This window comes from Miscanthus floridulus, chromosome 19 (assembly GCF_019320115.1).
Source record: "Miscanthus floridulus cultivar M001 chromosome 19, ASM1932011v1, whole genome shotgun sequence".
In the NCBI taxonomy this organism is placed as follows: domain Eukaryota; kingdom Viridiplantae; phylum Streptophyta; class Magnoliopsida; order Poales; family Poaceae; genus Miscanthus; species Miscanthus floridulus.
This window is the reverse complement of record NC_089598.1, coordinates 104,967,929-104,984,003: the sequence shown is the minus strand read 5'-3', so window position 1 is coordinate 104,984,003 and position 16,075 is coordinate 104,967,929. Positions and strand designations below refer to the sequence as shown.

At 44.6% G+C, this 16,075-nt stretch overlaps 2 protein-coding genes and 1 long non-coding RNA gene across 13 annotated transcripts; 2 read left to right on the top strand and 1 right to left on the bottom strand.

The window, feature by feature from the left end:
• The first annotated feature begins 3,482 nt into the window (after nt 1–3,482).
• On the top strand, nt 3,483–5,654 carry LOC136528598 (uncharacterized). Its single transcript, XR_010777109.1, has 4 exons — nt 3,483–3,847; nt 4,765–4,822; nt 5,055–5,151; nt 5,266–5,654. It is a non-coding gene; the product is annotated as an uncharacterized lncRNA (long non-coding RNA).
• A 1,586-nt stretch (nt 5,655–7,240) lies between these two features.
• LOC136527334 (protein DETOXIFICATION 16-like) lies at nt 7,241–13,459 on the top strand. 11 transcript variants are annotated; one of them, XR_010776745.1, is made up of 10 exons: nt 7,241–7,566; nt 7,946–8,496; nt 8,640–8,726; nt 8,950–9,006; nt 9,109–9,347; nt 10,077–10,195; nt 10,271–10,357; nt 11,049–11,138; nt 12,541–12,841; nt 12,923–13,459. XR_010776745.1 is itself a non-coding variant. In XM_066520026.1 (9 exons), the coding sequence occupies exons 1-8, from the start codon at nt 7,309–7,311 to the stop codon at nt 11,103–11,105; spliced, it is 1,449 nt and encodes a 482-aa protein (XP_066376123.1). In that variant the 5' UTR covers nt 7,241–7,308; the 3' UTR covers nt 11,106–11,138; nt 12,541–12,897. The 11 variants fall into 11 exon arrangements, 4 of the variants coding, with proteins under 4 accessions (XP_066376123.1, XP_066376124.1, XP_066376122.1 ...); XR_010776746.1 differs by lacking the exon at nt 12,923–13,459 and having other exon boundaries at nt 12,541–12,635; nt 12,720–12,897; XR_010776751.1 differs by lacking the exon at nt 12,923–13,459 and having other exon boundaries at nt 10,083–10,195; nt 10,305–10,357; nt 12,541–12,897.
• A 235-nt stretch (nt 13,460–13,694) lies between these two features.
• On the bottom strand, nt 13,695–15,818 carry LOC136527335 (alpha-1,3-arabinosyltransferase XAT2-like). Its single transcript, XM_066520028.1, has 2 exons — nt 15,366–15,818; nt 13,695–15,237 (listed from the first exon to the last, which is right to left on the bottom strand). The coding sequence occupies exons 1-2, from the start codon at nt 15,493–15,495 to the stop codon at nt 13,970–13,972; spliced, it is 1,398 nt and encodes a 465-aa protein (XP_066376125.1). The 5' UTR covers nt 15,496–15,818; the 3' UTR covers nt 13,695–13,969.
• Nucleotides 15,819–16,075: the final 257 nt, after the last annotated feature.

The window sequence follows — 16,075 nt, the reverse complement described above, 5'->3', positions numbered from 1 at the left end:
TCCTTATCTTGTAATATACTTTCTTAGTGGTTTGTGGACTTGAGAAATTTTGTGATGAGTGCTATATGTGTGTGATATACATGTTGTATTTACTTTCATAAGGACCATACATGTTTAGAATGGATTTGTATGATGTGATGCTTTTATTTATTCCCTCTTTGTGTGATATATCTTGTCATATGCATCATGGTTTTATCTTGTCACACACACTTGCACCCCACGGATACAATGATTTAGGAGGAGTCTCCTATGTGTTTTAATATGTGCAATTGACATTTAAGGTCATTTTGTGAATTTCATTCATAAGCACATATAAAGGGGAGCCTCTCATAAATCATTGAACCCAAAAGCTTTAATATTTTATATCTCTTTGTAAGCTTTAATCAAGTTGTCATCAATCATCAAAAAGGGAGAGATTGAAAGTGCATCAAGCCCTGTAGTGGGTTTTGGATGATTGCATGACAATGTGATTAAAGGGCTAACATGTTTGCTAAGTATTGGATAGGAAATAGGTTATCTCACAGGTATTTGATGAAAGTCAAAATGATGTGTTGTTGTATAAACAATCTAGTTCAAGCACAAGACAACAATGCAAATGTAACTCATGCAAGGCTTATTCATTGTGAGATTTTGATGACTCGTATGAAAGCAAGCACGTTGAAAAATAATTAATGAGACACGAGAGATTTCATATGGACTGGTCTCACTTTTTAGAGCTTGCTATATTGAAAGACATTTATACAAATGATCTTAATGAATGATTCAACACCAAGTGTAACTTGATGGCTTGAGATGGTGAAGATAACAAGGAAAGGCTTCGAAGTACTAAGCAAGGGTGAAGGAAAAATGACGGCTTGGCGGCCAAGGAACCTAGCTAGGGTGAAGAAGGAAGTACTTGCATTTAGTTGAGATATCAATCAAACTATGATGGTCACATTGAAATGGAGAATCAAACACATTGGATGAATTGTGGTAGTGACTTGATACATTTAGAGTTAACTCACATTTATTGAATGCAATCAAGTCACATGCTCATTTTGTGAATTTCATTCATAAGCACATATAAAGTGAAGCCTCTCATAAATCATTGAACCCAAAAGCTTTAATATTTTATATCTCTTTATAAGCTTTAATCAAGTCGTCATCAATCACCAAAAAGGAAGAGATTGAAAATGCATCAAGCCCTGTAGAGGGTTTTGGATGATTGAATGACAACGTGATTAAAGGGCTAACATGTTTGCTAAGTATTGGATAGGAAATAGGTTATCTCACAGGTATTTGATGAAAGCCAAAATGATGTGTTGTTGTATAAACAATCTAGTTCAAACACAAGACAACAATGCAAATGTAACTCATGCAAGGCTTATTCATTGTGAAATTTTGATGACTCATATGAAAGCAAGCACGTTGAAAATAATTAATGAGACACGAGGGATTTCATATGGACTGGTCTCACTTTTTAGAGCTTGCTATATTGAAAGACATTTATACAAATGATCTTAATGAATGATTCAACACTAAGTGTAACTTGATGGCTTGAGATGGTGAAGATAGCAAGGAAAGGCTTCGAAGTACTAAGCAAGGGTGAAGGAAAAACGATGGCTTGGCGGCCGAGGAACCTAGCTAGGGTGAAGAAGGAAGTACTTGCATTTAGTTGAGGTATCAATCAAACTATGATGGTCACATTGAAATGGAGAATCAAACACATTGGATGAATTGTGGGTGTGACTTGATACATTTAGAGTTAACTCACATTTATTGAATGCAATCAAGTCACATGCTCAAGATGACAATGCTCAAGAAGAAAATCAAAATTGACATGGTGACATCCCCACATTATTGATGATCAAGAAGCTATGGTATGTAGTTCAAAGGAAATCAACTCAAGCGACTCAACTTTTTTTTCATTTGATCTTGAGTTAATAGGTATGTCATACTATTAAGAGGGATGCATCATGTTGATAGATGATTATTAATAAGTGCTCAAGCCAACTCATGTGAGGTTTGAGTGAAAGAGTGACACAAGAGCTAACTCGCTATGCTACAGCTAGAAATACCGGACATGTCCGGTATTAGGTTAGCTGTGGTGATTTACTCGGTGTTCTCGGTTTGGTTCGTCGGGAGTTTCGACAAACATAGAGAGTTCCGGGGGTTGGGAGTTCTAGCAATCGTCGGGAGTTTCGACGCTTCTTATGCGCCACTAACTTAGTAATCGTTGGTGTTGTGCAGGCAGTATTCCCCAACAGCTAGTTAACGACTAGTTTTTCAAAGGGGCTATAAATACCCCTTAGCCTCCATCTTTGGATGATGTTGATTCTGCGGACTTTCAGACACGATTTTGAGCCTTGAGAACACTCTCCAACCCTCTCTTAGTGTGTGATTGATCCAAACCTGCAAAATCCATCTTGTGGGTTGAGTGAGATTCAAAACTGAGAGCAAGCCACCCTTGAGCACTTGTGCATATTTGTCGATCTTATGATTTGCATTTGTTATTCTTGGACTCTTCGGTTCTAGACGTCTAGACGTCGCTAGAGAGCACCCAAGAGCTTATGGTGTGCCTCGGGAAGTTTATAACGGTTCGATTTCACTGCCGCAAGGGAAGGAATCAACTAGTGAAAGGAGGAAAAGAAGTAAAAGACTTCGGTTAGAGTGGCTTTTGTGGTCCTCTAGAGCTGACCTACGCTGGGTCGCTCGTAGCCCCCTCAACGCAGAGTAGGACTCGACGGAGTTCGAACTTCGATAAAACAAATACCGTGTCTCAATCTCTCTTTACATTTAGTTTTTTGTGATCTTTGTGTTGCTTGAGCTTGTCAATAGGTTACTACTAAGTGCTAGCAACTTGGTGTGAAAGGAGAAAACGAAAGAAAAAAGTTGGGAGCTGGTTTGCACAACCCGTGTATACCGGACGTGTTCGGTATTAGGGGCCAGTAGCTAATTTATTATTACTTGGTCTAATCACTTGTGTTGCAGGTTTTTGGCTCATAGGTTTTCTTAGTATAGTTTCTAATCTCTGTGGTTGTCTCGTGAGGAGTTTATTTCTCTGATTTGGAGTTTGGAAACTTCAACACTAATTGTTTTCGTATTTTAAAGAGTTGAATTTTAGAAACGTCTATTCATCTCCCTCTAGACGGTATCATCGGTCCTTTCAATATGATGGAGTGGGAATTTGTTTTTTATTTATGATAGAGATTGGGCCCGCTCCTGTGGAGCCATATCCAGACCGGACTCGGGAGTCACGGGCGGACGCCGGTTTTGAATTATTATTGTATTTTTTTAAGGTTTATCTATCTCCCTATCTAAAATTAAAAATATCCTATCATCCTAATATTTCTACACGAAGGCTCCATGTCAATCTACGGGTGGACCAACTACCCATCTTACGTCTTACGTCTTACCTCTTACGTCTTACCTCTTACGCGTTCATGCCGTACAAATCTGCTTCGGTTTTTTTTTTCACCCAAAATCAGCGTACCCACCAACGCGTACCCATCTGGTGGTCGCCTCACCTCGTGATTCCGCCCGCCCCCCACACCGCCGCCCTAGCACCCGCCCCTGCACCTCCCCATCCGCGGAGGCGGCGTCCGGACACCGTTCCCCTCCCGGTCTGATCTAGGCTGCAGCCTGGGTCAGGGTCAGATCCATCCGACCGTGCTGCTGTCGCCGCTCGAGGCCACGCGGGGGCGCACGTCGTTGCCGCCGCTCGGGGCCGCGCGAGGGGCCCGCCGCTCGCCACTCGCAACCGCCCGCGGCCGTGGATCTCCTACGCTCTCATTTCCACAAGGTCCGGAACCCGGAGCCCACCAGCCGCATCCACAAGGACGAGTGTTGCATCTCCTTCGACGTCCCGGTAACAGCCATGCCCCATCCTTTCTGTGCACAGAGGTCAGAGGAAGGCCTCCCCTAACTTCGTTTTTGCGATCAATGAATCTGTTATTAAATCAGCTAAATACTTAGTGCAAAAAGGCAATGAGATGTATATAAACATATCTTGGGGCTGTGGATGACCGATTCGTCGAATCCTTCACAAGGAGGGAGCGGGAGAAGGAGAGGGCTTATACAGAGTTGGCATCGGCATCAGCTGGTGGCCGGGGAGCCGGAGGAGCCCTGTGGCTCATGCTGGCAAGGGATGCTCTGGTGTTCTTCCTCGAGACCCATTGCCCCCTTCCCAACTCCCAAGGCTGGCCTCAGCATTAGCCACGGTATTCATGCAGTAGGATATGGTCCTTCTGAATCTAAGATGCCAAACCCTATTTAGTTCTGTCTTTTTAAAACTGAATTCGACGCTCCAAAATACCCAGGATGAGTAGGCACCTACTTGTGTAGCATTCTGATTGTCATTTTTTAATTCCTAATTTTACCCTGAACAAGCATCTAGAAGTGTTTGCACTGTCGTGATTGGCTTGCTCAAACAAAACCTTAATCTTATCCAAAACGATTATAGAAGCTACTTGATTCCATAAACTTAAATACAGTGTTTTGAAATTCAAATACTAAACAAAAGTTTGAACGCTGAGGCAATTGGATGCTTGGATGGCGTCTGTTTAAAGATGGAGTGGCATGCACATATGTACCACATAAATCATGGCATCATAAATATTCTATATCAGATCTTTCTTAATTTACAGTATCCTGTATAACTGGTAAAAAAATTTCTGTCCGCTTTCTAGCCATGGCCCTACTTGTGGAAATCAGACAAGGAAATCTATATGAGGTGCTGCAAGCTGAGTAATACCTTTTTTTTGTTTGTATTTGATCTTCTTTCAGGAAGATGACGAGGAATCAAAAGTCGAAGCTATAGAAAGATAACATTCTCTATTTAAAGGTATGAGCTTATGTGGATACTGATGTTTATATTGTGAAATGTGTTCCCTTGGTGTTGAAGACTTAATATTTTAAACTGCTTTTGGGTTCTTGCTGAATGAAAGGATGAGTCTAAGATCAGAAGAGAATTTTTGTGGTTCCCTGACCTTTGTCTTGGTTGAGTTCAATCATTATATAAATTAAAAACATGCCTTGATGCCTCTAATTTTGACCTAATTACTTTTGTATGTTAGATTGCCTCATATGAGGCAAACATCAATTCTGATTTAAGGAGTTGACATGTTTGGTAGAATACAAGTTTTCTTGCCGACATTCCCAAACGAAATACAGGTGAGCTGTTTTTTTAGTTGTTATTGATGGTAAATGTTAAACCTATGCATTTTTCAATATATAAGCATCCACATTTCTTGTAAATGGTTCGTCTAATAAATTTGTGACTTGCAGGAGCTAGTGATCGATGGAATGGTATGTTAGTAGCCCATTGGTGTGAATAATATAAAAAGCATAACTTTCAAGTCTTTAAGAACAGCATGATCAATTTGAGAGAAGAAAAGGACTTTATTTTCAAGAATTCGTTGTTGGGTCGACAACCAGGATAGAATAGAATAAAGGCATCCAATCTGCAATGTCGCCTTGATGTAAATAGTATATAACTAGCAGTGTCACTTTTGTTGTAAATAGTATATCATTAGTGAGTCCTTTTATTTTTCACTATCGTTTTTTCAAATTATCCATGGCAACCGTTGTACACAATCAAAGCATACAAGAATCATGAGCTTCTGTGTGATGAGTTGTGCCTATTGGTAATCTGCTTGGCTTAGCTTGCAGTTCTCTCCGCACTAAAGAAATCAAATTAGCTATGTTGACGATAGAATGGTAACCTTCCACGAGAAGAAAATGTGAACTGTTTACAGCATCTTGCCAGACACTGTATGGATGATTCAAATATCTCGAGATATATTAATACAGTTTCTACAAACTCACAAAAATCGAAGTAAACTCATTCTAAGTTGTAACTATATATTACAGAAAAAAGAGAGCACATTTTAGTTTCTACAAACTCACAAAGATCAAAGTAAACTCGAGAATTACAACTAGCAACTAGAAGTTTTTTTTGTTATTTCTCCTTTCAAAGAGATTTTTTTTTATAGACATGTGCATTGAGTATGATAATTTTTAATAGACATGTGCGCATTTCTACTAGTATGATTAAAAAACCCACAAGTTACAATAAACTATTTTTTCTTTTTGAGACGGAGATAAGAAACTATTTTAAATTAAAAAATTGAAAACAGAGTTTTGCAGATTTTAGCCCGTCATGCACCACCTTTTCATCCAGAAGTTCCTCTCCCTTCCACGTTTAGTAGCGCTACGGACTAAAGGTTTAATACCTATTTTTAGTTTTCTTCAACAACAAGACCCAAAAGAAAATTCTTTCTACAAATAAGTCTCTAGGAGAAAAGATACTCGGATTTGGGTTATACCTCTTATGACATCCAAAATAGATCTTCCATCTATAAGTATTATGTTGAAGACCTATTTTAAGTTTGGCTCTCGGGGACAACCATCAGTCTGTTCGTTTGGCTGTGGCTTGTCGTAAACGATCGTAAATTTCCAGCCGGAATAATATTTTTCTCTCACACAAACCAGCCAGTAGTACTTTTTCACGAACCAGCAACGATACGAACCAGCCAAACGAACAGGCCATGTTGCCACTGTGCAGCCAATCAGACCCAGGGGTCCGAGCAGAAACAGTTCCCTCCCCGCTCCCCTCAATTCGCTAATCGCTACTTCCTCCGTCCAAGTTTAATTGCACGTCTGGAGTTCAAAAAAATTCCCATATTGGTCCCGTTCGCTGGTCTGAAACTTAGCTAAAACTGATTGAAAACACTGGTCTGACTGAATTGTTATGAGAGAAAAACACTGTTCCGACTGAAAAAAGAAACCAAACAAACCGAATATGTGGTAAGCCGAATAGAGCCAATAATAGATCACGTAGGCCTGCAGCCACAAGACTTATATTATTTTATTTGCTCTATCCGTGGATGAGCGCGGATATTAAAATAAAATTAAAGAAAGAAAGAAAACCCAATGAAGCTTTATGTTGTTCTTGTCTACTCTTTTGTTCACTACCCGTTCCCCACTGAGCCTCATCTGTGCGATAAAGTGTATCACGATGAGGCTGGATGGAGGAACGGTTGAACAACAGGTGGACGAGAGTAATCCAAAGCTTTATTGTGTTTTCTTTGTTTCTTTATTTTATTTCAATATCCCGTCGTTGCGCTCCATGGAAAGAGCAAATAAAATAATATAAATCTGGCGCTGGTACAGCTGCACGCGTGCGCTAGGTTGGGGCTGCAGGCAGGTAACAATGCTTAATATGGGAAATTTTTTAAACTCCAGACGTGCGGACGGAGAGAGTACTCGCTACTCGCTAGTCAACTCAAACCCGGGGGTCCGAGCCCGTGAGGCCATCGCGATCGCCAAATGGGTGGCGCTAGCGCCGGCGGGGCAACGGAGGCGGCGTCCTCGCCTCTCCTCATGCCCCGCTCCGCTCCACGCCCCGCGGTGGAGGCGGAGGTGCGGCGGCAGGTGGGGCTCGCGGCGCCGCTGGTGGCGTGCAGCCTGCTGCAGTACAGCCTGCAGGTGGTCTCCGTCATGTTCGCCGGACACCTAGGGGAGCTCTCCCTCTCCGGAGCCTCCGTCGCCGCCTCCTTCGCCAACGTCACCGGCTTCAGCGTCCTGGTACGTGCAGTGGTAACCTCTCTTCACTCAGCCATTTGTGCAACTCGGGTCTCGGTATGTGCTACTGCTCGTGCATAAGTCTGAAGAACAGGGAGGGGATGTGGAATTGTGAATCGCAACATGTACACTGTGGGAGCTAGTTGTTTAAGGAAATTATAACAAAAATTAGTACAGATTATGTAATTGCTTGCGCATTACTCCAATTAGTTTCCCACATGCTCCATAATTATACCTACTAGAACTCTAGAAGTAAGAGCGGCATATGGGTTTTGACTTTTGAGCTTTGACTTATTGCGTAATGCCCAGTGCTATACTGCGTGATGCCTACTGTGCTACCAGTAAATTAATTGGAAACAATGCTCCTCTTTTCCATGTCAAGCTGGGTATGGGAAGCGCATTGGATACCTTTTGTGGACAATCATACGGAGCAAGACAATATGACATGCTGGGGACACACACGCAAAGGGCGATAATTGTTCTTGTGCTTACGGGTGTTCCTCTGGCCTTTGTTTTGGCCTTCACTGGCCAAATCCTTATCGCCCTTGGTCAAAATCCTGAGATATCATTTGAAGCTGGACTGTATGCTCAGTGGTTGATTCCTGGCCTTTTCGCGTATGGTTTGCTTCAGTGCCTTACCAGATTCCTGCAGACCCAAAATATTGTCCAGATATTGGTAGCTTGCTCTGGACTTACTTTGCTACTTCATGTTATGCTATGCTGGTTGCTGGTTCAAGGTTTTGGCCTTGGCCACAAAGGCGCAGCTCTGGCAACCTCAATATCTTACTGGTTCAATGTGGCATTGCTAGCTGTGTATGTGAAAGTCTCTGAAGATGGCAGAAGAAGTTGGCACGGATGGTCAAGGGAGGCACTGAAGTTAAAGGATGCCAAAGTATATCTAAAGCTAGCAATTCCATCTACCTTTATGACCTGGTAAGCCTGATATGGGGCACCATGTGAAAAACTTGTATTTCAATAAGTTTTGAATGTTTAACTTATGGTTTGGCAAAGAAGTAATGTGTACCTTTACCTACTTTCTGCATGGAACTGGTTATTTGACTTGCAAGATAGCTCAGCTTGGAGTATTGGGCATTTGAGATGGTGGTTCTCCTAGCAGGATTTCTTCCAGATCCAAAACTGGAAACTTCAATTTTGTCGGTCAGGTAAGCAAATGAAACTTGAAATGCCTCCTCCCTTTCAGTAATCAGAAATTCTATTAAATTGATCAATGTTTTAGATCCGATGTTGTTCTGTAACATGGCTGATCACTCTGTGGTTGCATTGGTTTCATTTCTCATGTCTTGAGATAGCCATTTCTTGTGCATCAACCATGCATCAGTAATGGTGCTTTCAGTGCTTGATGTGAAGTAACTTTGACTCTTGCAGCCTAAACACAATGTGGATGGTCTATACAATTCCAAGTGGCCTCAGCAGTGCAATAAGGTCAGAGGAGCATAAATTTGTAGTGCCCACTCCTTTTTGTTCTGTGATAAAAGGAACTTGTGGTTAACTAATTTTGGCCCATGATTCTTTGTTTCTTTGCAGTATTAGAGTGTCCAATGAACTAGGTGCTGGGAACCCACACGCAGCACGCCTATCAGTTTATGTTTCAGGAATCATGTGCCTAGCTGAGGGCCTTTTTGTAGCTATCATCACAGTATTAGTGCGAGATGTCTGGGGCTATTTGTACAGCAATGAAGATGAGGTAGTGAAGCATGTATCGATTATGATGCCAATTCTTGCTACTTCTGACTTCATGGATGGAATACAGTGCACACTATCAGGTTTGGGATAATTGCATTGTCTAGTATGCAGCATTTGCATCATATCGTACTTCTGCTCCATGTTGGGAAATTCATATGCAGATACTGTAATCAGAATATCATTATTGTAAAGTTGCTTAGCTTTTATTTTGTTTGATCACTTGGTCACTTGGTCTTGGTGTTGGTTTGCTTGCCTTATTATGATGCCATCAATCCATGTAGATTAATTGTCTTTGATATGCCGCCTGAGCGGGTTAATGTAAAAATGATCACATATCCAACACACTCAATGCTCTCATAAGTCATAAGAGGGGGGGAAAATCCGATATGTTTGGTATTGCATGCTACAAGTAAGAGGGTTTCACTAGTAAGTCATACAGTCCAAATTAGGATCATTGCTGTTCCAAACCCTTTTTTTTTCTAGGTATCATATATCCCTTTACCAAAGAAGAGCGGCGCAAGTATCATGTAAAAAAAACCTATTGTAATTCCTATTTTTCCCATGGTAATCTCGGGATTACCTCTGAACCTTGTATTTTCAAAAACTCTACTTCCTCTTAATGAAATACATACCTCATGGTACGGTCGAGAAAAAAGAAGAGCGGCACAAGTATTATGTACAAGAGTGGTAGTTCCTGAATCAGACTTGTCAGTGATTCTATCGTGACACTCCACAATCATAATATCAGTAATCCTTTGTCTAACTGATCCTGGCTGACATATGTTCATTATCTGCCTCTTGATTTTAAGGCGCAGCTCGAGGATGTGGCTGGCAGAAAGTATGCTCGGTTATCAACCTGTTTGCTTACTATGCTATTGGTCTCCCTTCAGCTGTTACTTTTGCATTTATTCTGAAGATTGGTGGTAAGGTAGGTTCGACTATGTTTTACTTGTGTGTAATTATGATAAGATATATATTGATATGTGTTCCCTTTATGTGCCAGGGCCTTTGGTTAGGAATCATATGTGCGATGGCAGTGCAAATATTTGCTTTGGTTGTGATGATGCTTCGAACCAACTGGAATGAAGAGGTACACCCAACTTCTTATGCTACAATCAACGGAATGCATGCTCTCTGTTTCTACTGATGGAATTGGATCTTAGTTGTGAGAGGGAACAGCCCGGGCATGGGACTGTACACATGGAGCAGGTTTGCATCAATGGGGAACAGAATGCAAAATTAATCGCTATAGATTGCTGGGATTTCTTCTCTCTAAGAAATAATATTGCAATTATTCTTTCTCTAAGCTACTTTCAAAAACTAATCCATGACAACCATTAGTCATCTGTATATCACCTTGGCATGATAAGGAGGCCTATTTAGAACAAATTGAATCTATATTGCAATATGCATGTGGCACCTCAGTTCTAAAATTTGCTTGAAGCATTGCCCTCATTCCACTAACGATAGGCACAGGCCTACTCATGCATAGCACCTTGCTTCAATTTTCATCATCACTAGTTTAACCTGGAGTTAACTATATTTGTCGAAGAGAGATATACTAGTATGATTCACTTTAAATTCCTGGGACATGCGACTAACTACCACTACTACACGTGGGCGGCCACCTCTAATCAAAGTGGGTATATAATACCCTATAAGGCTATAAGGCGTCACTTACCAATCATGCTTTCCTGTGCCGTGTTGATGTGAATGCTGTATATCACTATGTTCTCTAATTGCTATAACTAACCACTCTTTCGCATCTTTTACTGTTCTAGGCTGAAAAGGCCCGAGCTAGAGTTCAGTGTTCAGATGGCAGCATTACATTGATCTGAATGTCATCAGTTGTGATTATACCTCCCTTAAAGGTAGTTGTTTTCTTTTATATAATTGATACTTTTCAGCATTTGAGAATTTTTTCTGTATAGTCAATACGGTGAAAACACTTCAACATGAAATATTACATTGCTAGCCAAGCAGCGTGACTAACTCATCTATTTAGCATAAGTTCACAATACGCAGTTCATAAAAGGTGTGCACTGCAGAGGAACTTTCCAAACAAAGTTTGCCAATTTTGGCTTTGGTGGGAGTGGATGGAAGAAAATCCGGGAAAACAGAAATTGAAGTAAAATATCACTGCTGCAAGGCTTTTATTTATGTTTCCCCCCTCTTTCCACAGATCGTCTAGTTATGGTCCACGATTATTTAAAGCCAGATAGTACACATCATTAATTTACTATTATGATGCATTGTTTTACCTAACCCATTGTCCTTTCCTTGAGGAGGTTACTCTGCTAGTGTATAGCTTCGATCTTAAAGAAAGCATTCAAGCATCTGATGTAACACTCCATCATGCTTTAGTTGTTGATACGGATCTCTCGGTTATACATATAGAATGAACAACAACAACAACAACAACAACAAAGAATGAAAAGGAGAAATATTCAGGCAAAAAAAGGAGAAGGTGCACCATTTCACTATAATTTTTCCACATTCTTTGGGAGTTATATTGTGGACTATTGTTTATTTTAGTAAAAGTTGGCATTTTCATATTTTCAACAACGCACTGAAATCGCCCACACAGTGTATTCGCACGCATTTTACCGAACCAAAACAAGAATAAGAAAAGGATGTGTTACCTGACCAAAGAATTTTGAAGGGAATTCTTGAAACTTCACTGTGTTGAGTGATAATGATAGGGCCACAGTACTGGTATGAAGTACTAGTATGAACAATGTAACCTTAAATATATATTTATCTCACACTTTCCTCCCCCCTGCTGCACAGAAGTCTCCAGCATATCCAAGTCTGAGCTTCCAATGGATAGCATCATTACCGACCATGGACTAGCATAAAGGACCAAAAACAACGTGCACAAATTACCTACCCTAATTGATGGCCTCCAAAAGCTAATACTTAGGTCTATCTCAAAATTTTGTCAAAGGGTGAACCTGACAAAAGCAGAGACAATGATCTCTGACCAAGAAAGAGTGAATTTGTATTTTCAACGACTGCATTCATTTTCTGTTGAACAGCTGCATTTCGTTCCAAGGACCATTGTGTTTTTGGCCAAACAGACGACGATGCTTTTGCTGATGTTCTCCACGGCTGTCATTTATTCATCCTAATCCGTGACTGAGAATTTCAGATTCAATTTGTAGTGAAATAATGAAGCTCCAGCCTTTATGCATAAAAAGTTAGATCATACATTATAGCTGAAACTCAATTACTTGCTAATATTAGCCCGTTTTTTTATTCTTGAATGTACAGGTGACTGGAATAGTTGATCTTGTAGTTGTAGGTCTATATGAGCCCTTCGGTTCGGGGCACTAGGCAGCAGCTCCAAGCTTGACGCCCTGGATCTGGTAGGACTGAACTATCATCCTAAAAGCAGGGTACTTGGCTTACATGTGATGCTCCTGGAGTACGTTTCTTTGTGGCTTCCGCAGCTCAATGATGGCACCGTGAAAGGCGAGGAAGTAGCAGAAGTTTGGTAGCTCTGGAAGTGGAGGGTGTCGTGGACGCTGAGCTGTTTCCAGATCTCAAAATACTCCCCCTGCTGACTGTCTGGGTTAATCATTCTCGTCTGAAATATATTTACTACTCCATCAATTCCAAATTATGACTCATTTTGACTTTTCTAAATGCACAGTTTTTATAATATATCTTAGATTAGACATAGAGTATATCTTTTTGCAATATGCTTGGAAATGCCAAAAGGATGGAGCGATGAAGTGCGTAAACATTCCTGCGATGCTTCAGGAGTTCCATCGCCAGGGATGATGCTTCAGGATGCTGCCATGGTCGGTTGCGTGGGCCTTTTCCGGAGCTGATCGATGGCATGCTATCTCATCTGATGGTCACGTTTGTGTAGCAGTAGTAGATAATAATCTCTGGTTGGCTCAGAGAGAAAGGAAATGACTCCCCTTTCGGTTGGTTTACGGTCCCGTCAACTGTCGTACCCTTCTTTTCCGTGTGGGAAACAGTTGAGCAACCACTGCATCACCTGCACCTTGTTGGGTCGTCCATGGCGGCTTGTTTAAGACCTCTTCCTTGGTCCGTAAACGGTAGGCTAGCTAGGGTCGGCCATGTTTAGCAAATATAGACAAGCAGGTTTTACTCGTTGCAAACTGGCTTCTCGGAGAAACAGAGGAAGACAGGGGGTTGGTGGTGCGTTAAGCTAACGACTGTGCTGGCGAGGACTTCAAGGAAAGATTTGCCTGCCAATGGCAGTCATGATCACATCGGACCGCACCCTACATGGGCAGATGATGGGCTATATGGACAAATAATTTACCTTTTGCTCGTGTTGGTCTTTACCGACAACAATCAATCATTTACAGTGTGTGTTTGTGTAAAATAACCTTGGACACGACCAGACCTTGTTTTTGTTCCTCTCCTCCTTTACCCAGAAAAAAAAACAATGAAAGAAATGAATCTTTGCCACAAGAGTGGAGAGAGGGAGAGAGAAAAGGAGAAGAGAAAACAAGTGGGAGTATAGAACAAAAATCCAAAAAAGACATGGTGTGAGCTGTGAAGTGAGCCTGCCTATCTACCAACCAGCTGACTGAAGCTGAAGCTTCAGGCTGCAGCAGCAGAGCAGCTAGCTCCAATGCAATGCAATGCAAGAAGCAAGAAGCAAGAAGCCAGCCCAATCTGAAGTGAAACCTGCAGCAGGGAATAGGGATGAGACGATCAGTCATGGCGACGGCAAGAGATCTCGCGCCTGCTCCAGCGTCCTGGTGAATCTGGTGAGGTTGAGCCTGACGTTCTGCTTGTCCAGGTACACCCTCTTGATGGCGTCCCATCCTTTCTTGTGCACGTCGTAGGGGTGCTTGAGGTAGAAGTGGTCCTCCGGGTAGAGGTCCCTGAGCGAGCTCTCCTCCAGCGACACGTTGTACTCCATGTAGGTGACGTCCATGTCCCTGGCGGGGTCCTTGAAGGTGACCCGCGTGAGCCACTCCAGCCCGCCGAACGGCACCACCTGCACCAGCACTGCGCGGCTGGGCAGGAACACCATGTTGGTGAGCCCGGCGCCGTGCACGCCCATCATGACGTCCGCCGAGTTCACCAGCCGCGCGAAGTTTGGCATGTCCGTGTGGTTGTCCGGCTCGGCGATCCGCACGTCGAACCTCGCCGCCGCCGCGGCGCGCGCCATGGCGCGCTCGTTGACGAACCGGCGCGAGCTCTTGCGCGAGATGATTAGGAGCCGGGGCCGGTCCTTGCGCCGCGGCGCCCCCGACCGCGACGCCACGGCGCGCTCCAGCCGGAACGCGCGGCGGAGCAGGCGCTTGAAGTCGACCACCGTCTCACCCCCCGGCGTCCGCGAGGCGTCGATGCCCATGGCGCGGTGGAAGGTGGAGCCGATGACGATCCGCGGGAAGCAGTGCACCTCCTGGTCGTTGTTCACGTCGATGACGTCGTATCGGGAGAGCTGGCGGAAGAGCGGCTTGAACTTGTCGGCCCACCAGTCCTTGATGTCGGCGAGCAGGAACTGGACCTCCCCGCCGAAGTGGTGCGTGGACGCGAACAGCGGCACCAGCACGTCGGCGTAGTCGTGGTAGAGGTTGCCCGCGAACCCTCCGCTGGAGAAGAGGAACCCGGGGACGGAGTGGTTCCGCGTGCAGAGCGGCGGGACGACGGTGGTGTGGTTGGGGGAGCCGCCGCCACCACCGAAGGGGACGAGCGTGAACTCGCGGACGTCGTCCATGGCCACCGGGTCGTGCAGACGCGCGTACGGCTTGGTTTTCCACTCGCGGGACAGAGGATTGATGTAGATCTTGGAGTGGTTGCCGTCCACGCGGATGTCGCCCACCGCGGCGCACCGCTCGGAGCGCTTGCTGGTGTTGTAGCAGGTCGGGCGGGATGGGTCGAAGTCCTCCTCGCCGATGGGGCCTGAGAGCTTGTACCGCGTGCTGTCGTAGTCCTCGTCCACCTCCACCACTTCCAGCTCCTCCGCCGGCTTGGCTGCAGTGGATGGAATCAGTGAGTGGGTGGTGTCGGTCAGGTACTCAGGTTGGAATTTGGAGGATGAGGAAGAGGCTAGAGGAGGAGGAATTGGAGCAGCAGGAGGAGGAGGAGAGGCGGCGACGTACGGAAGGGGTTGGAGTAGTATCGCGCCTTGATGTAGGTGAGGACGCAGAGGGAGACGAGCATGGTGACGACCATGGCGGCGTTGCCCATCCGGCGCGGCTCCTGCCGGCCCCTCGGCTGCTTCATGGTCATGGCTACACCGGCACCCCTGCCGCCTCGCTCCGGCCGCTGGATCTGGAAGCGAGCGAGGAGAGGCGAGCTGCAGTAAACGATCGAGAGGGTATTAAAGCAAGGCACGGGGTGCCGGGGTTGGGTTCGCTCGCGTCCGTCAATGGCGACCCCGCGGCGAGCAACCCGAAACGAGTTGGTGGGTGGTTGACGGCCGATCGCTCTCCTCGCCTCGCCTCGCTCGTGGGTGCGGGGGTGGGGATGCGCGGCACAGCCACGGCAACCACTACGGCAGCTACGCTACAGCCGACGCGCTGGCCCCGCCGGCCGGGCCCCAGCGCAGCGTACCAACCCAACCCCAACCCGCGCTCCACCGATCATCCATCGGTGAAGGAACGGTAAAGGCGAGCCGGCCGGGAACGTGAAACATGCCACTTTCCAGATTTCTCGCCCGAATGTGCGATGCGAGGGTTCGTTAAACCTGGCGCTGGTGCCAGGTGGTGGGATCGATGCCGGGCAGGGCAGGGCAGGGCAGGCAGTGCGGAGCGCATTCGACACACAGTAGCCAAAGTACTGAACCTGGCGCTGTGCCCGGCGGCCGGCG